Below are 13,510 nucleotides of genomic sequence, written 5' to 3'. Positions count from 1 at the left end.
CTGAGCTGAAGTCAGATGCTCAACAGACTAAGCCACCCAGGCCCCCCAATGTGGTATTTCTATTTTTAATTTTTTGAGGAACCTCCACACTGCTTTCCACAGCAGCTGCACCCATTCCCATTCCCACCAACAGTGTATGTACCATGCTGTTTTGATTACTATAGCTTTGTAGTAGATCTCGAAATCTGGAATTGTGATACCTCCAGGCTCGTTCTTATTTATCACGTTTGCATTGGCTCCATTAACTATGTTCTTGCAGTTATGTCTACTACATGTGGATTGTGGAAATGCCACACAGTAGTGCCTTCCTGCACTTGTCTTCCTAACCCCATGTTTTGTGACATCACATTGCTAGTTTGAAGTTGGCCGTGGTGGGAGTATTTACACAGCAGAAACTGCAATTATTAGCAGTCATGGCCTTGTCTGGGTTGTTCTTTAATGTTTATTTATTTTTTGAAAGAGAGAGAGAGAGAGAGAGGGAGGGAGAGAGAAAGAGTGATCAGGGGAGAGGCAGAGAGAGAGAGTGAGTCACAGAATCCAAAACAGGCTCCAGGCTCTGAGGTGTCAGCACAGAGTCCAATGCAGGGCAAGACAACAAGATCACGACCTGAGACGACTGAGAGCCACCCAGGGGTCCCTGGTGTTTTTTTTTTTTTTTTTAAAGGAGAGCTGTTGGTTAACCATTTGCTAGCCCACTGCTGGATTCAGTGGTCAAGTGGAGAAACTGGCCCTAAACTAAGTGCTGGCAGTTCACACACAAGAATAGGAGAGAGAGGTGCCTGGATGGGCCCAGTCAGTTAAGAGTCAGACTCTTGATCTCAGCTCAGGTCTTTTTTTTTTTTTTGGTCAGCTCAGGTCTTGATCTCAGGGTCATGAGTTCAAGCCCTGTGTTTTTGCTGTGTTTTTGCCTACTTAAAACAAAACGAAACAAAACAAAAAGTAGGAGAGAAGGCAGGGCATTTGGACAGGTGGGTAAATAGATGTGGTAGAGGCAGGTTTCCTATTTACTAAGTGAAAAAGGAAGCAAGGTAGTCGCCTGAGAATAAGGTTGGGAAGTGTTGGGGGTTTGAGGTGAGAAGACTGTGGGACAGTTAGTGGATTAGAGAAATGGAGGGTTTTTTTTTTTTTTTTTGGTCCAGCACCATTAAAAGGCCCCTGGAGGTTAGTGGTTATGAACTTAAAAGGAGGCCTGTTATATTGGGTGTAGATTTGCCTCCAGTCTCTTGCAGGGGTGGGAGTGAAGCTGTGAGTAATGGAGAGCTGGATTTACCCGAGTGTAAGATTTGTAACACCAGTATGACTGTGCGTGTCGGTGGCCAGCAAGATTATAAATTTATAAATGTCAGAGTCACCACCTCAGAGACCTTCCTCATTCATGCTAGCTAACATCGGGCCCCAGTCCCATAACCTTAATCCCTTATCCTGTCTGTTTTCCTATTTTGTTCATTGGATGTTACATAGCCGGGCTCACTCATCCCACCTGACAGCAGGGACCACGCCTGCCACAGTGCTTGGCGCGGAGTGGCTTTCCAGGAATATGTTGACTAACTTATTGAGTAAGTGGATTCACTTGCTTGTTCTTGCAAAATCTGTACAGGTCAGTGGAAAGCGGTCATATTCTTTTCGTGCGTCTTTGTAGCAACAAAGGCTTCATGGTGTTTCAACTTTAAGGAGCATAGGAATTTCCTTACAGCGCCGGACGTGCCAAGCCACCGTTATTTCCCGAACACTCCCTGGGGATACGGGCAATTTTTACCGAATTTGAGACCCAATTTACAGCTTTTGAGGCGGCTGCCGGGATCGTGTGAATCACGCAGTCGCTGACCTTTGTCACACCAGACTCAGCAACACGGAGGGGGGTTAGATTACAAGCCAATCTCAGAGGGCGGGTGGTTGTTTCCGTATTTATGATCCTTTTCTTAGGGCTGCTGAGTGCAAGGCTCAGGGCCAGGCCGCGGGGCGCGGAGCGGTGGGGTCACGGGCCCTGCAGGCAGGGCGGGCCGCTTCAGGTGCGCGAGGGCCCCAAGCCGCCGCAGCTGCGCCCCCCCTCCCCCCGCCGCCCACAAACCGCTGGGCGGAAGGGGGCGGGGCGCGACCGCCTGTCCGTTTCTCCGGGGGGGACAATAAAGTTTCGAAAGTTTGAAAAGGCAGGAAAAAAAAAAAAAAACCCTCGCCCCTTCGGCGGGGCGGGTGTGGACGCCTGCGGCCCGGGGCGAGCCCGGCGCCCGGCGCGCGGGGATGGGGGTCACGGTGGACGTGCGCCAGGTGTACAAGTACCCCTTCGAGCAGGTGGTCGCCAGCTTCCTCCGAAAGGTACCCGCCCACTCCGGCCCGGACGCGCGGCACCCGGGAGCCCTGGCCCAGCCGTCCGCGCTCGGGGCGCCCGGCCCTGTCCGGGCCCCCGCCTCGACCCCCCCGCGGGAGTCCCCCCCCTCCCCTTCTCGCGTTCCAGCTGCGGGGTTCTCGGGATATGCAGGGCGGGGGTGGGAGTGGATTTCCTCGAGGGCTCCCCTTCGTGGTGCGCGGCGCCACGTTCACACCCTGTCCCGGAGTGGCAGGGAACGCAAGTTCTGGAGCCTGCTTGAGGCTGCACAGGACTTGTGGATCTTTCTAGTACCTCATGGACCCCTTAAAAGCTAGTGGGGACCGCGGAAGCCATCACCCTAGGTTTCCCAGCATTGTGGCTCTATCATCCCAGTGGAGGTGGCTGTGGGACTTGGGGCAGATTGCTTACCCTCTCTGTGCCTTGGTTTTGTGATCTGTGAAATGGGGACATAATAGTACTAAGTGAAAGGGTTAGTTGCGAGGACTCAAGTGAGATAATTCATGGAAAGTCACTGATGGAAGGCCTCTAAAGTGTTGTAGTTGTTTGTGCTGCTCTAACTACACCCCAGTCTCGGTGTTCATTGGCCCTCTTTTCTCAGGGCTCCTCCGAGGACTGTGCTCATGGTAATAGAAGGGGAAATTTCGTTGAGAAATTGAAAGCACCCAGGCCAGGGAGCTGGGACTCCTGGACTCTTGTCTGTCTCTGCCTTCAGTGCCTTCACTTGGTCAAGCGTCTCTTCTCTTCAGACGCAGTTTCTGCTTCTAAGAGTGTTGTATCAGAAGATATTTTAGGTTCCCCTTCAGCTTTCATGTTCTTAGACAAGGTTTGCCAGACTTGTAACTTGCCTTGGGTAGCAGCCACCAAGCAGTGCACTCCTTTTACAACCCACAAGCCATCAAAGGGAGATAAGGGGAGAGGAAGTTAGTTTTTTTTTTAAATTAATGTTTATTTTTGAGAGAGTGCGCGCGCAGGACAGCGGGGGTGGGGGGGGGCGGGGTGCTGTGTGCAGATACAGAATCTGAAGCAGGCTCCAGGCTCTGAGCTTTCAGCACAGAGCTCAACCCTGGGCTTGGATTCATGAATGACAAGATCATGACCTGAGCTGAAGTCAGTCGCTCAATGGAGTGAGCCACCCAGGTCCCGAGGAAGTTAATTTTTTAAGTGATAAGACCTGACCTTCACATGAGGAGATGATACAGTTCGGGACCCAAGCCAAGGATTGTAGGACTCTGGGTAACATGCTGTTGCCATAGAAGTCTTTTTTGGGGGAGAATGTCAGCTTGTTGATAGATCTTCAGTATCTAGAATAGTGCCTGGCAGCTAGTAGGTGCTCACTAAAAATCGGATAACTGATGAATGACTAAATGAATGAAAGCTTGAATTGTGGATCTGGTGTAGACTTTGCCTTAGGCCAGACTTCTGGGCCCAAAAGAGAAACAGCCAACTCTCCATTAAAAAAAAAAAAAATTTATGTTTATTTACTTTTGAGAGAGAGGGAGACACAGAATCTCAAACAGGCTCCAGGCTCCGAGGTGTCAGCACAGAGCCTAAAGCGGAGCTCAAACCCACAAACTGTGAGATCATGACCTGAGCCGAAGTCAGACACTCAACCGACTGAGCCACCCAGGCACCCCAACAACTCTCCATTTTTTCTTAGGAAGTTGGGAGTGTGGATTCTCTAATGCCACTGCTCCCTTGGAATGCCTTCTGGATTGCACTCCTCAGGAGCTGATCTTTGCCTTGTCAGACCTGGAAGGTTACTTGATCCAGATCAAAATCATTGACTATCTTCTCCAGCATTGAATAGTTACTGCTGCACATCTCTTTTTCTCTCATTAGACTCATGCCTGCAGAAGCACATAGCACAATGGCATGCTCTCTTTTAGAGAGTATTGTTCACGTGGTCATACTTCTGGGCTAAATGCTTTTCTTCTTTGTACTGGGCTTGGTGCTAGGACACAACAGATAGACCCTCTTTTCGTGGGGCTGATGGTGTCTTGGGAGGCTGATGTTAATAAATGGCCAACAGATGAATACATACTTAAAATTGATGATATGTATTTACAGAGAAAGTTTATGTTACTGGGACCAAATATAGCGGGGAAGGCCTGCTAAGGTCCCGCACGGTGGCCACGAGGAAAGGCTTTGTCAAACAAATGGCCTGTGTGAAATGATGGCTGATGTGTGAGTAGGACTTTCTCAGGCAAGAAGAGAGGGGGAGGAAGTGCTTTCATACGTTATTGTATTTACCTCTTCCAGCAGCTGCAAGCAGTTAGGACTGACTTCCATTTCATTACGTAGAAAACCTGAGATTCAGAGGATTTGAGAATCTTTTCCAAGTTCCCATGGCCAGCAGCTGGGAGAGCCAAGATTTCAGCACATCTGAATCCTAAGTCTACACCCCTAGTCCCCCAGACTGTGCTGCCTTCCACATAATAGGCATTCCGATGACTACTGAGGGGATAAAATGTTCCAGAATCATCTTTGCTGTGCTCTTTATCCAATTTCAGTTTTCTTCTGTCTATTCTCAGGACTTATTTTATCTTGGTGGACCGTTGTGCCTGATGTAGGGGTATAGCTTTGATGTGTGGTACAGTGAGAGAATATAGTGTCTCAGGTTTCTGTTGCTATGTAACAAATCACCCCTGTGATGCAGTGGATTAAAGCAGTGGTAGACCTTTCATTCTCATAATTCTGTTGACTGGGCTCAGCTGGGTGGTTTTTGTGTGCCAGTGTCTTCTAGCTGAAGTCACTTAGCTGCATTCAGTTACAGTGTGGAAGATTGCTTGTAAAAAACTTGGCAAAGTGCCTGGCACATAGTAAATAAGGCCTGAGGAGGATATTTTGGAAGGTAGGGTTTCAGGGAAAGGAGAACATTTTCAGAAAAGACCTAGCAGTGGAATGATGTAAGCACTGCAGATGATACTACACTTCCATTCTTTCTTTCTTTTTTTTTTAATTTATTTTTAAAAAATATTTATTTATTTTTGAGAGAGAGAGAGAGAGTGTGAGCAGGGGAGGGGCAGAGAGAGAGAGGGAGACACAGAATCTAAGGCAGGCTCCAGGCTCTGAGTTGTCAACACAGAGCTCAGTGCAGGGCTTGAACTCATGGACTGTGAGATCATGACCTGAGCCGAAGTCAGACGCTCAACCGCTCAACCGGCTCAGCCACTCCTGAGCCGCATACACTTCCATTCTTTCTGTTCACAAAGCACTCCTTCAGAGAGTGCCTTAGAGATCCCTGGAAGGGGCTATGTGAGTCACTAAATTATGAGATGTCAATAAATCCATTTGCTGTGAGAATTTTCACCTTACATTACTTGAAGCCATGAACTGGAAGTCAGTAGATGGATGGCCATCATTGTGCCTTCCCCTTTAAAAGCAGTTTTTGGGTGGCCTAGGGACACAGTTTTCACCAGTCTGTATCAGGCCCTAGTGCAAATTAGGAAGAGGTATCATCTAAAGGCAGTCAGAGAAAGATAAATATATGATTTCACTTATAGGTGCAATTTAAGAAACACAACAATGAACACAGGGGAAGGGAAGGAAAAATAAGAGAAAAAGAGAGGGAAGCACACCGCAAGATACTCTTAATTACAGAGAACAAACTGAGCGTTGCTGGAGAGGTGTGGGGTGGGGGGATCTTCTAAATGGGTGATGGGCATTAAGGAGGGCACTTGTTGGGATGAGCACTGGGTGTCATATGTAAGTGATGAATCACTAAATTAGACTCCTGAAACCATTATTACACTCTATGTTAACTAACTTGGATTTAGATAAAATCGAAAAAAAAGAAAGAGGCACCATCTTAGTGGTCGACCCCACGAGCTCCCAGTAAATGGGGCTAGTGGAAAGTAAATGGGGGCATTTATGCAAATTAGCAAGAATGGCTGTTACCCAATCAGGCTCTTGGGGTAGCCATAGAAATTGAGTAGGGCTGAGTGGGAGTTCCTGGCAAAGCTTTATTGGGTTGGCTCCAGCAGAAGGGAGACAGCACAGGGTCTGTAGGCTGGGTTCCCAAGGAGAGGTCTGGGAGGGTTTTAAGGAGGCCTGGGCTGAAAAGGGTGATGTCCAAATGTGTAGGGGTGGGTTTTTCTTTTGTTCTGTTTTTTTTTTTGGGGGGGGTGGCTTGTGCACTTAAAGGTCAATGCTTCTTGCTTCTTCTTGAGTTGCATGTCTAAGTAGCGTGTTAAGTTCCTATCCCTGGGTGATTTTTAGTATTAGAATAAGGGGAAAACTCAGTGGAAATTCATCACTGGGTCTATCTTGGCTCAGGTGGTTGGGTTTTTACAGGGGAGTGTCCATCCCTTTTGGTGCTGGAAGGTTAGCACAGTGTCTGAACTGGATCAGACTCGTTGAAAACTGGGTCATGGGGGCTTGTTTGGAGCTTGGGGCTTCTGGCATTTGGCCTTAGTTTCTGATGGCAAGCAGCACCTGCAGGCGATGCTAGAAGACTGGGTTATTGTGGCTTGTTAGCCATTTCCTGGGTGTGGGGGCCCAAGTCTGGTGCCTGTTCTGTCTCAGCACTCCTTCCTCTAGGTGGCTGTAGCCCTGTGCCCACCGGCCTGCTAGATTGGAAGACCTTGTGCAGTGAGCAACATGCACAACTCTATACAGCAAACCTGCTGTCTTAATTTCATATCTGTGAAACAGCAATGCCATGCACCTTACCACCTATCTCCTAGGAGTGTTGTGAGGATCAAATGTGTAACAGTCTGACAAGCATTAGCTTTTTATAAGTGCAAGATAGTAAGAATGATCTTTTTGGCTAAACACACTTTTATATTTCTTTTAGTCTGTATGTATTTTTTTTCAAAGGAAGGCACTTGGCAGAAGGGACAATCATATGAGGATCTCTGGGAAGCATTTAATCTGATTTTTCACAATGGTATGTTTGAAGCTGCTTCAGCACTGAGAATGTTCTATTTTAAATAGAGTCTACTGATCTACGTCTTTTGGTATGTTAGGACTTGCCTTCCAAGTTATAATATACTACTATTTTTAAAACCTGAGGAATGTTTGCTCTTCTTACACCTGCCTGTTGGATACCACAGGCAAAATATTAGCTACATGCTTTCAAAGCTGAGTGGTACCTTGAAAACAAACACCGCAGAGTACTCTTTGTTCATGGAATATAGTGTTTCCCAATGAACTCTTATGTAGGTATGCTGTGAAACCCAAAATGGTTTATGTATCAGATGCTAAACTGTAGTTTCAATGAGGTATATTGTCAGTGTGCCTGACAGTGTATTTTGGTTTCTTTCTTTGTATGATCTCTTACCTTTCTAGGTCTTATCACTTATAGCTGTTTCCTTTCCTTTATTTAAAACCAGCTACAAAGAGAACACAAAGTTGCATGGGTGAGTGTAGCAGTCTAGAAGCTCACTCATCTCTAACAAGCTCATGCCAGTCTATTTACTGAGCTTGCGTTCACCAGCTAGATTCAAACACTTGTTCAGTTTTGTCTATTTGAAACTTAAAGTTATTAAAAAGGACCCAGAGGGCCTTTGTGTTGACTGGATTTTCTTGTTTATTCTCAAATAAGGCCAGAGACATTAAGAGTTTTTTGTACTATAGAGTTGTTCAGGTTAATTTTCTTTCTGTGCTGTAGGCCAAAGAATCATGGTGAATAGAGTGTGAGGTTCATGGGCTTACACTCTACCATTTATTCCTCATGCATCACAAGCACCCAAAGAGATCCTGGAACATAGTAGGTGCTCACCAAATCCTTGCTGAGTGGATAAGGAAATGGCAGTATTCAGGAATTTGGCCCTATGTGATTTCACACTGAAGTTGTTGTGGGTCTCAGTAACATGCCCTTACTTAGGGTATTGTAATAAAATGGACAGATCAAAATAATTTCTTTGCTTCAACACAGCGGCCTCGGGTTTTATTTATTCTCGCCAGGAGCCTGATGTGCTGAACAAATGGTTTGAGTGTTTACCCTTACACTCATAAAGGCGATTTATGAATGGCTATTTCCATTTAGAGTAGAAAGTTGATTGGGCAATTAATAATGTTTCCATTTCTGATCCTATCTTTTCTCCCTTGCAAATCTGACACTTAGTTGTGTAGAACATCTCTTCCTGCAGAGCTCCTGAAATACTTGGGGTAAACCCATATTTCCAAAATCCATGTTTTGATGAATGATAAGCCTCGTTTAACATAATGGTTGTTTATCTTTTTACTTACGCTGTAATAGTCTTTCTTTTATCTTCCTATCCTCAATTCTCCTAGAAGAAGATTAGGTACGACACGAAGCAGAATGGTGCAAACGGGAAGAGTACGGGCTCTGACATCAGCCGGGGGGACCAAGTGCTTCTAGCTGTGTGAGTTTGGGCAAGTCAGCTCTTTTTCTATGCCTCGGTTTCCTCATCTCCAGAGTAAGATAATAGTCACTGTCTTCTGGAATTGTTGGGGGAAATTAAGAGGATAACGCACATAGTTGCATGCATTGGCACACAGTAGGTGCTTTTGAAGTACAGTACTTGTTAAAAATCTTGAGAGTAATACTAACAATAATAATTTCTTACATTTATTCCATGAACCTGAAAATAAAAAGCTGAGAGGAGTAGTCTGCAGAAACCTTTACCAACTTGGAGTAATAAAGAGAAGAAAGAACAGGAATAAAGGTGCACATTTGAATTCTGACTTGTTTTTTAAATGTTATTTAAATCATAAACTGTACTTGGAAACTTATCTATTGGTGGTTGTGGCTTAATAAGTTTATAAAAGGTAGGATGATTCTTAACTATTAAAGTACTGGTAGTAAAACTTTTCCTAGGTCTACTAATGGACACTTAGAGTAAGTTTGTGCATCTTTTTACCTCTAGGAGATGAGATAAATAAAACATGGCCCCAGCCCTCAAGGGGACAGAGGAAATACATTAATTTTTGTGATAAATGCTTTCTCAGGGGCATGTTACAGATGCAGAGTGTGAGGAAAGGATCCTATCTTTTTAAATAATATTTTATTTTTAAGTAATCTCGACACCCACCATGGGGTCGAACTCACAACCCTGAGATCACACACTCCACTGACTGAGCCAACCAGGCACCCATTTTTAATTCTTAATCTATGAGAGCTTTTAGAGTGCTTAGAAAGACTTTGTTGCCTTTTCAAAAACGTCAGTACTCTCTAGTACTTTCCTGACTCAATGCCTTCCCTAATGCTAGTAGGGAGGGATTGTCAGGAGTTCTTGTCACATGGACTCTGAATTGGGAAAGCATGAGCTTTGAAGTTTTATTCTAGGAAAAGAAATATCTTTTAATGATTTTTATTTTATTTATTTATTAAAAAAAAATTTTTATGTTTATTTTTGAGAGAGACAGAGTGTGAGTCGGGGAGGGGCAGAGAGAGAGAGGAGACACAGAATGCGAAGCAGGCTCCAAGCTCTGAGCTGTCAGCAAAGAGCCCGATGTGGGGCTCGAGCCAAAGTCTGATGCTCAGCCGACTGAGTCAGGTGCCCCTGTTCTAATGATTCTTTTTTTTTTTTTTTAACGTTTATTTATTTTTGAGACAGAGACAGAGCATGAATGGGGAAGGGTCAGCGAGAGAAGGAGACACAGAATCTGCGACAGGCTCCAGGCTCTGAGCTGTCAGCACAGAGCCTGACGCAGGGCTCAAACTCACAGACCGCAAGCTCATGACCTGAGCCGTAGTCGGACGCTCAACCAACTGAGCCACCCAGGCACCCCTCTAAAGACTCTTAAATCATCACCTACATATATTTAGTTTGTAGATGGATACTAGGAGTATGCTTTAATACCACACCACAGTAAATTGCAAGATAAGCACTGAAGTCCTGAAACTGAGTTTTAAAAAATGTAGCCTTTCATTCTTCATCAGCAAGAAACTGCTACTGTTTATTGAGAACCTGCATGATGCCAGGTGTTACACTTTACATAAAATTGTTCCCTTTAATTTCTGTGACAACTCTCTGAGATGGATTTATTCCCCCTATTTTCACAGATGGAGAAACTAAGGCAGGCTGAGATTAAAGCATTTTGCCCAAGACTCTCACAGATGGGTTTCAGACTGAAGTCTCTTGGGTTTTAAAACTCAATTGTTTCCAACATTCTGTATTTTCATTTTAACTTTTTTTTTTTTCTTAAGTTTTCGTTTAGAAATACAGTTGACCCTAAACAACATGATGTTTAGGGACACTGGCCCCCACACAGTTGAAAATCTGCATCTATGTGACTTTAGACCCCCCCCCCCCCAATTTAACTACTAGTAGCCTGCTGTTGACTGTAAACCTTACAGATGAAATGAACAGTCAATTAACACGTATCTTGTATGTTATATATATATATATTATATCTGTATTTTGATGGTTGGAGAGCTAGAGAAAAAAATGTTGAGAAAGGCATAAGGATGCATTTACAGTACTGTCCTGATTGGAAAAAAACCCACATGGAAGTGGACCCACACTGTATAAACCCCTGTTGTTCAAGGCTCAAGTGTAATTTGACTTAAAAAATGTTGCAAAACAAAGAATTCCAGGGTAGCCTTTACCCAACTTCCCCAAACCACTGTATAGTTTTTAAAGCCAGGGAATTAGCATCGATAAAATGTTAACTGATCTACAGACTTTATTCAGATTTGGCAGTAGTCAACTAATAGCATTTTTTCCAGTCTAGGAGTCAGTCCAGGATCCCACATTGCATTTAGTTGTCCTGTCTTAGTCTCCCCCCAGTGTGGGACAGATCCTCTATTTTTTTAAATTTCCGGACCGACCCTGGCACTTTTGAAAGAGTACTGGTCAGTTATTTTGTAGACTTTTTATCTTTAAATGCATCTGGTTTATGTATGCATTTAATGTTGAGATACGAGGCTTTTCCTTTGTGTCACAATTATTTTCTTTCAAAGAAACTTCACGTTGTCATTGCCAATTATTAGGACATTTTTGAATGAATAAAGGTGATGTGACGTCGTTGGCCTTTGTTTAGAATCATAACTTGTTCCAGGCAGAACAGCCTTGCGTGTCCTCTGGTGGTCCATCGCCCCGGCTCCAGAGATGGCAGCATCATGGGCTGTGTGTCTGCTTGTCCTTTGTTCTTTCTCCTTCATCATCCCATTGTCCTGAAAGGCTGATGCACAAGCATTCAGAAATTTATTGACTTAAAAATGTTTTGTCCTTGAACATTGAAATTTTGACTAATTGATGATTCATTTGATCTTTGTATGAAATAAACTTTGCTTTCCTCTAAGATAGACTATTGCATGTAGGTCATAAAGGAAACTTGGCACAGTCCCTGGTGATGTTTTTGTTTAACTAAAATGCCACATCTCTTTTCTGCAGCTCCCCTGCTTTGCATGTGGATGTTTGGAAGCAGCCTGAGGAGCAAAGATTCTCATAATGCTTATGAAACAGAAATGTTAACATACAGACTTATTTTAGGTCCTCTTGGCCTTTGTAGGACTAACACAGCTCTGTCGCTGAGTTGCTTCCTTGTGCTCTCTTGGATGCCATTTAGAAGTTGGTACACAATGGCTCCTTTGGAGGTCATTGACTCTTTTTTGGGAGGGGGTATTATAAAAGGCAGGCATTAACTTCTGAGCCTTTTGGAAAGTTGGTATTTTAAAAAGTCCTTACTCTTAACAGTAAGCTTTATGAAAGCTTGTATAATTTTCCCTTGTAAGTAAGAAAGGTAAATAACCATATCGTCATGAAACTCTTCCCACAAATAGAGTGACTGTTAATTCCTGTAATTGGATGGATTCCATTTTTTGGCCTCTCACTTTTCATAGCTCTGTGTTTGTCTTAATGTGTATTTTCTCTTTTTACCCAGTGTTTTGCAGTTTTTGGCCTCTAACCTTTTATTTATTTACTTATTTAGGCCTCTTACCCATTGATGTGTAAAAAGTAATTGAAAGCAAGGTATATGACAATGTAGAAGAGTCTCCATTTTACCCTTGTTAGACTGTGGTATTTGCAATAGATTTGTATCTCAGGAAAAGGAAAAGGAGTTAGTTTACACATTTGGTAAAGAACGTAAACTCATGAATAAGTTCAAAATGAAGTGAAGTATACCTTGGAAGATCCCTTAAGTCAGCCAGAATATATGGCATATGTGGTGACTGTACACAGCCCCCCATGTGGTAATTATTTTTGTGCGACTGCAGCTTATGATCCACTGAGCCAAGTTCAGAGATGGCACGCATTTTGGGCAGATACCTGGGTGTTCACACCACTTTGCTTCCACGAGAGTCCCCAGCGTGGAGTGGGGATTGGAAAATCCGTGTGACCCTGTTTATGCCATTGCCATTATGCCTTTCATGCACAGATTCCTTATCTTAATAGTTGCTGATTGGTTTATTCACTTGGGGAAGTACTAAATGAGATAATACATATGGCAGCCTCTAATACAGGCATCGGCATAGTAGAACAGTGCATACTCAGTAAGTCTTTGATGGTCTTAATCCTGACCTAGCTTGATCCGTTCCAGTGTCACACCGCATTGGAAAAAATGTCCAGAGAAACCTGTCCACTGCTTCCTGCCTCCCCAAATTGGCATTCCTGTTGATGACCGTCTTTGAGAGTGTTCCCTCTCTCAACCCCTTGTGAACCAGGGTTCAGAAAAATGTTCGTGAATTAAATCATGAATATTCAAATTACCACAAGGTGGCGTCAGATCATTTCAAGTAATGCCAGATAGGGGGAGCCTCAACATAATAAATCTTTCATTTTAAAAAAGTTAAAATATATGCCCTTCATGTCATGGTATTTAGTTATTGTAAACAAACCTCTCATTTCTTTTCCCATTCAGGATCTCTTGTGTTTGGCTAATAAAACCTTCATTTTACTTGTTATTTACAAGCATTGTCTGTTGAGTGACCCTTAAGTATTTTATGATGACACCTTTCCACAATTTCTCATCTCCCTATTATCCCTTAGTTTGATTTATTTTCTCCTGATATGTTTATTTTTTTCTTGTTTTTTTCCCCAACTAACACGTAAACTCTGTAAGAGGCTGCAATTTTATTTCATTACTATATCCTCAGTGCCTAGAACAGTGCCTGGCATGGTAGGTACTCAAAACCTCTTAAATGAAGAATGTTCACTATTGTTTCAGTCAATGCTCTTTGGCTTAGTAAGAAAATCTTAAAATTATGTTAAAGTGTGAAGTTTCTGAGTTCATATTCTTTGGGAATTTTACTAATAATTTAGTGAAGCAATT

The 13,510-nt window shown here is 43.6% G+C and overlaps 1 protein-coding gene across 9 annotated transcripts in view; it reads left to right on the top strand.

Annotated features, from left to right (window-relative positions):
• The first annotated feature begins 2,145 nt into the window (after positions 1-2,145).
• The window catches only part of PRELID2 (PRELI domain containing 2), a 188,831-nt gene continuing 177,466 nt past the window's right edge, over positions 2,146-13,510 (top strand). For 2 of the 9 annotated variants that reach the window (XR_002743631.2, XR_006599951.1), the window contains exon 1: positions 2,146-2,313. Coding sequence is in view for 1 of the 9 variants with exons in the window: in XM_023256286.2 (XP_023112054.1) it covers positions 2,239-2,313 (75 nt within the window). In the remaining 8 variants the exon portion in view is untranslated. Of the gene's footprint in view, positions 2,314-7,144; positions 7,215-8,563; positions 8,656-8,888; positions 8,959-13,510 lie in introns of all 9 variants that reach the window. The other 7 variants (XM_045060471.1, XM_023256292.2, XM_045060472.1 and 4 more) reach the window with 7 other exon arrangements.

This window comes from Felis catus, chromosome A1 (genome assembly GCF_018350175.1).
Source record: "Felis catus isolate Fca126 chromosome A1, F.catus_Fca126_mat1.0, whole genome shotgun sequence".
Taxonomy (NCBI): Eukaryota; Metazoa; Chordata; class Mammalia; order Carnivora; family Felidae; genus Felis; species Felis catus.
This window is presented reverse-complemented; position numbering and strand designations above follow the sequence as displayed.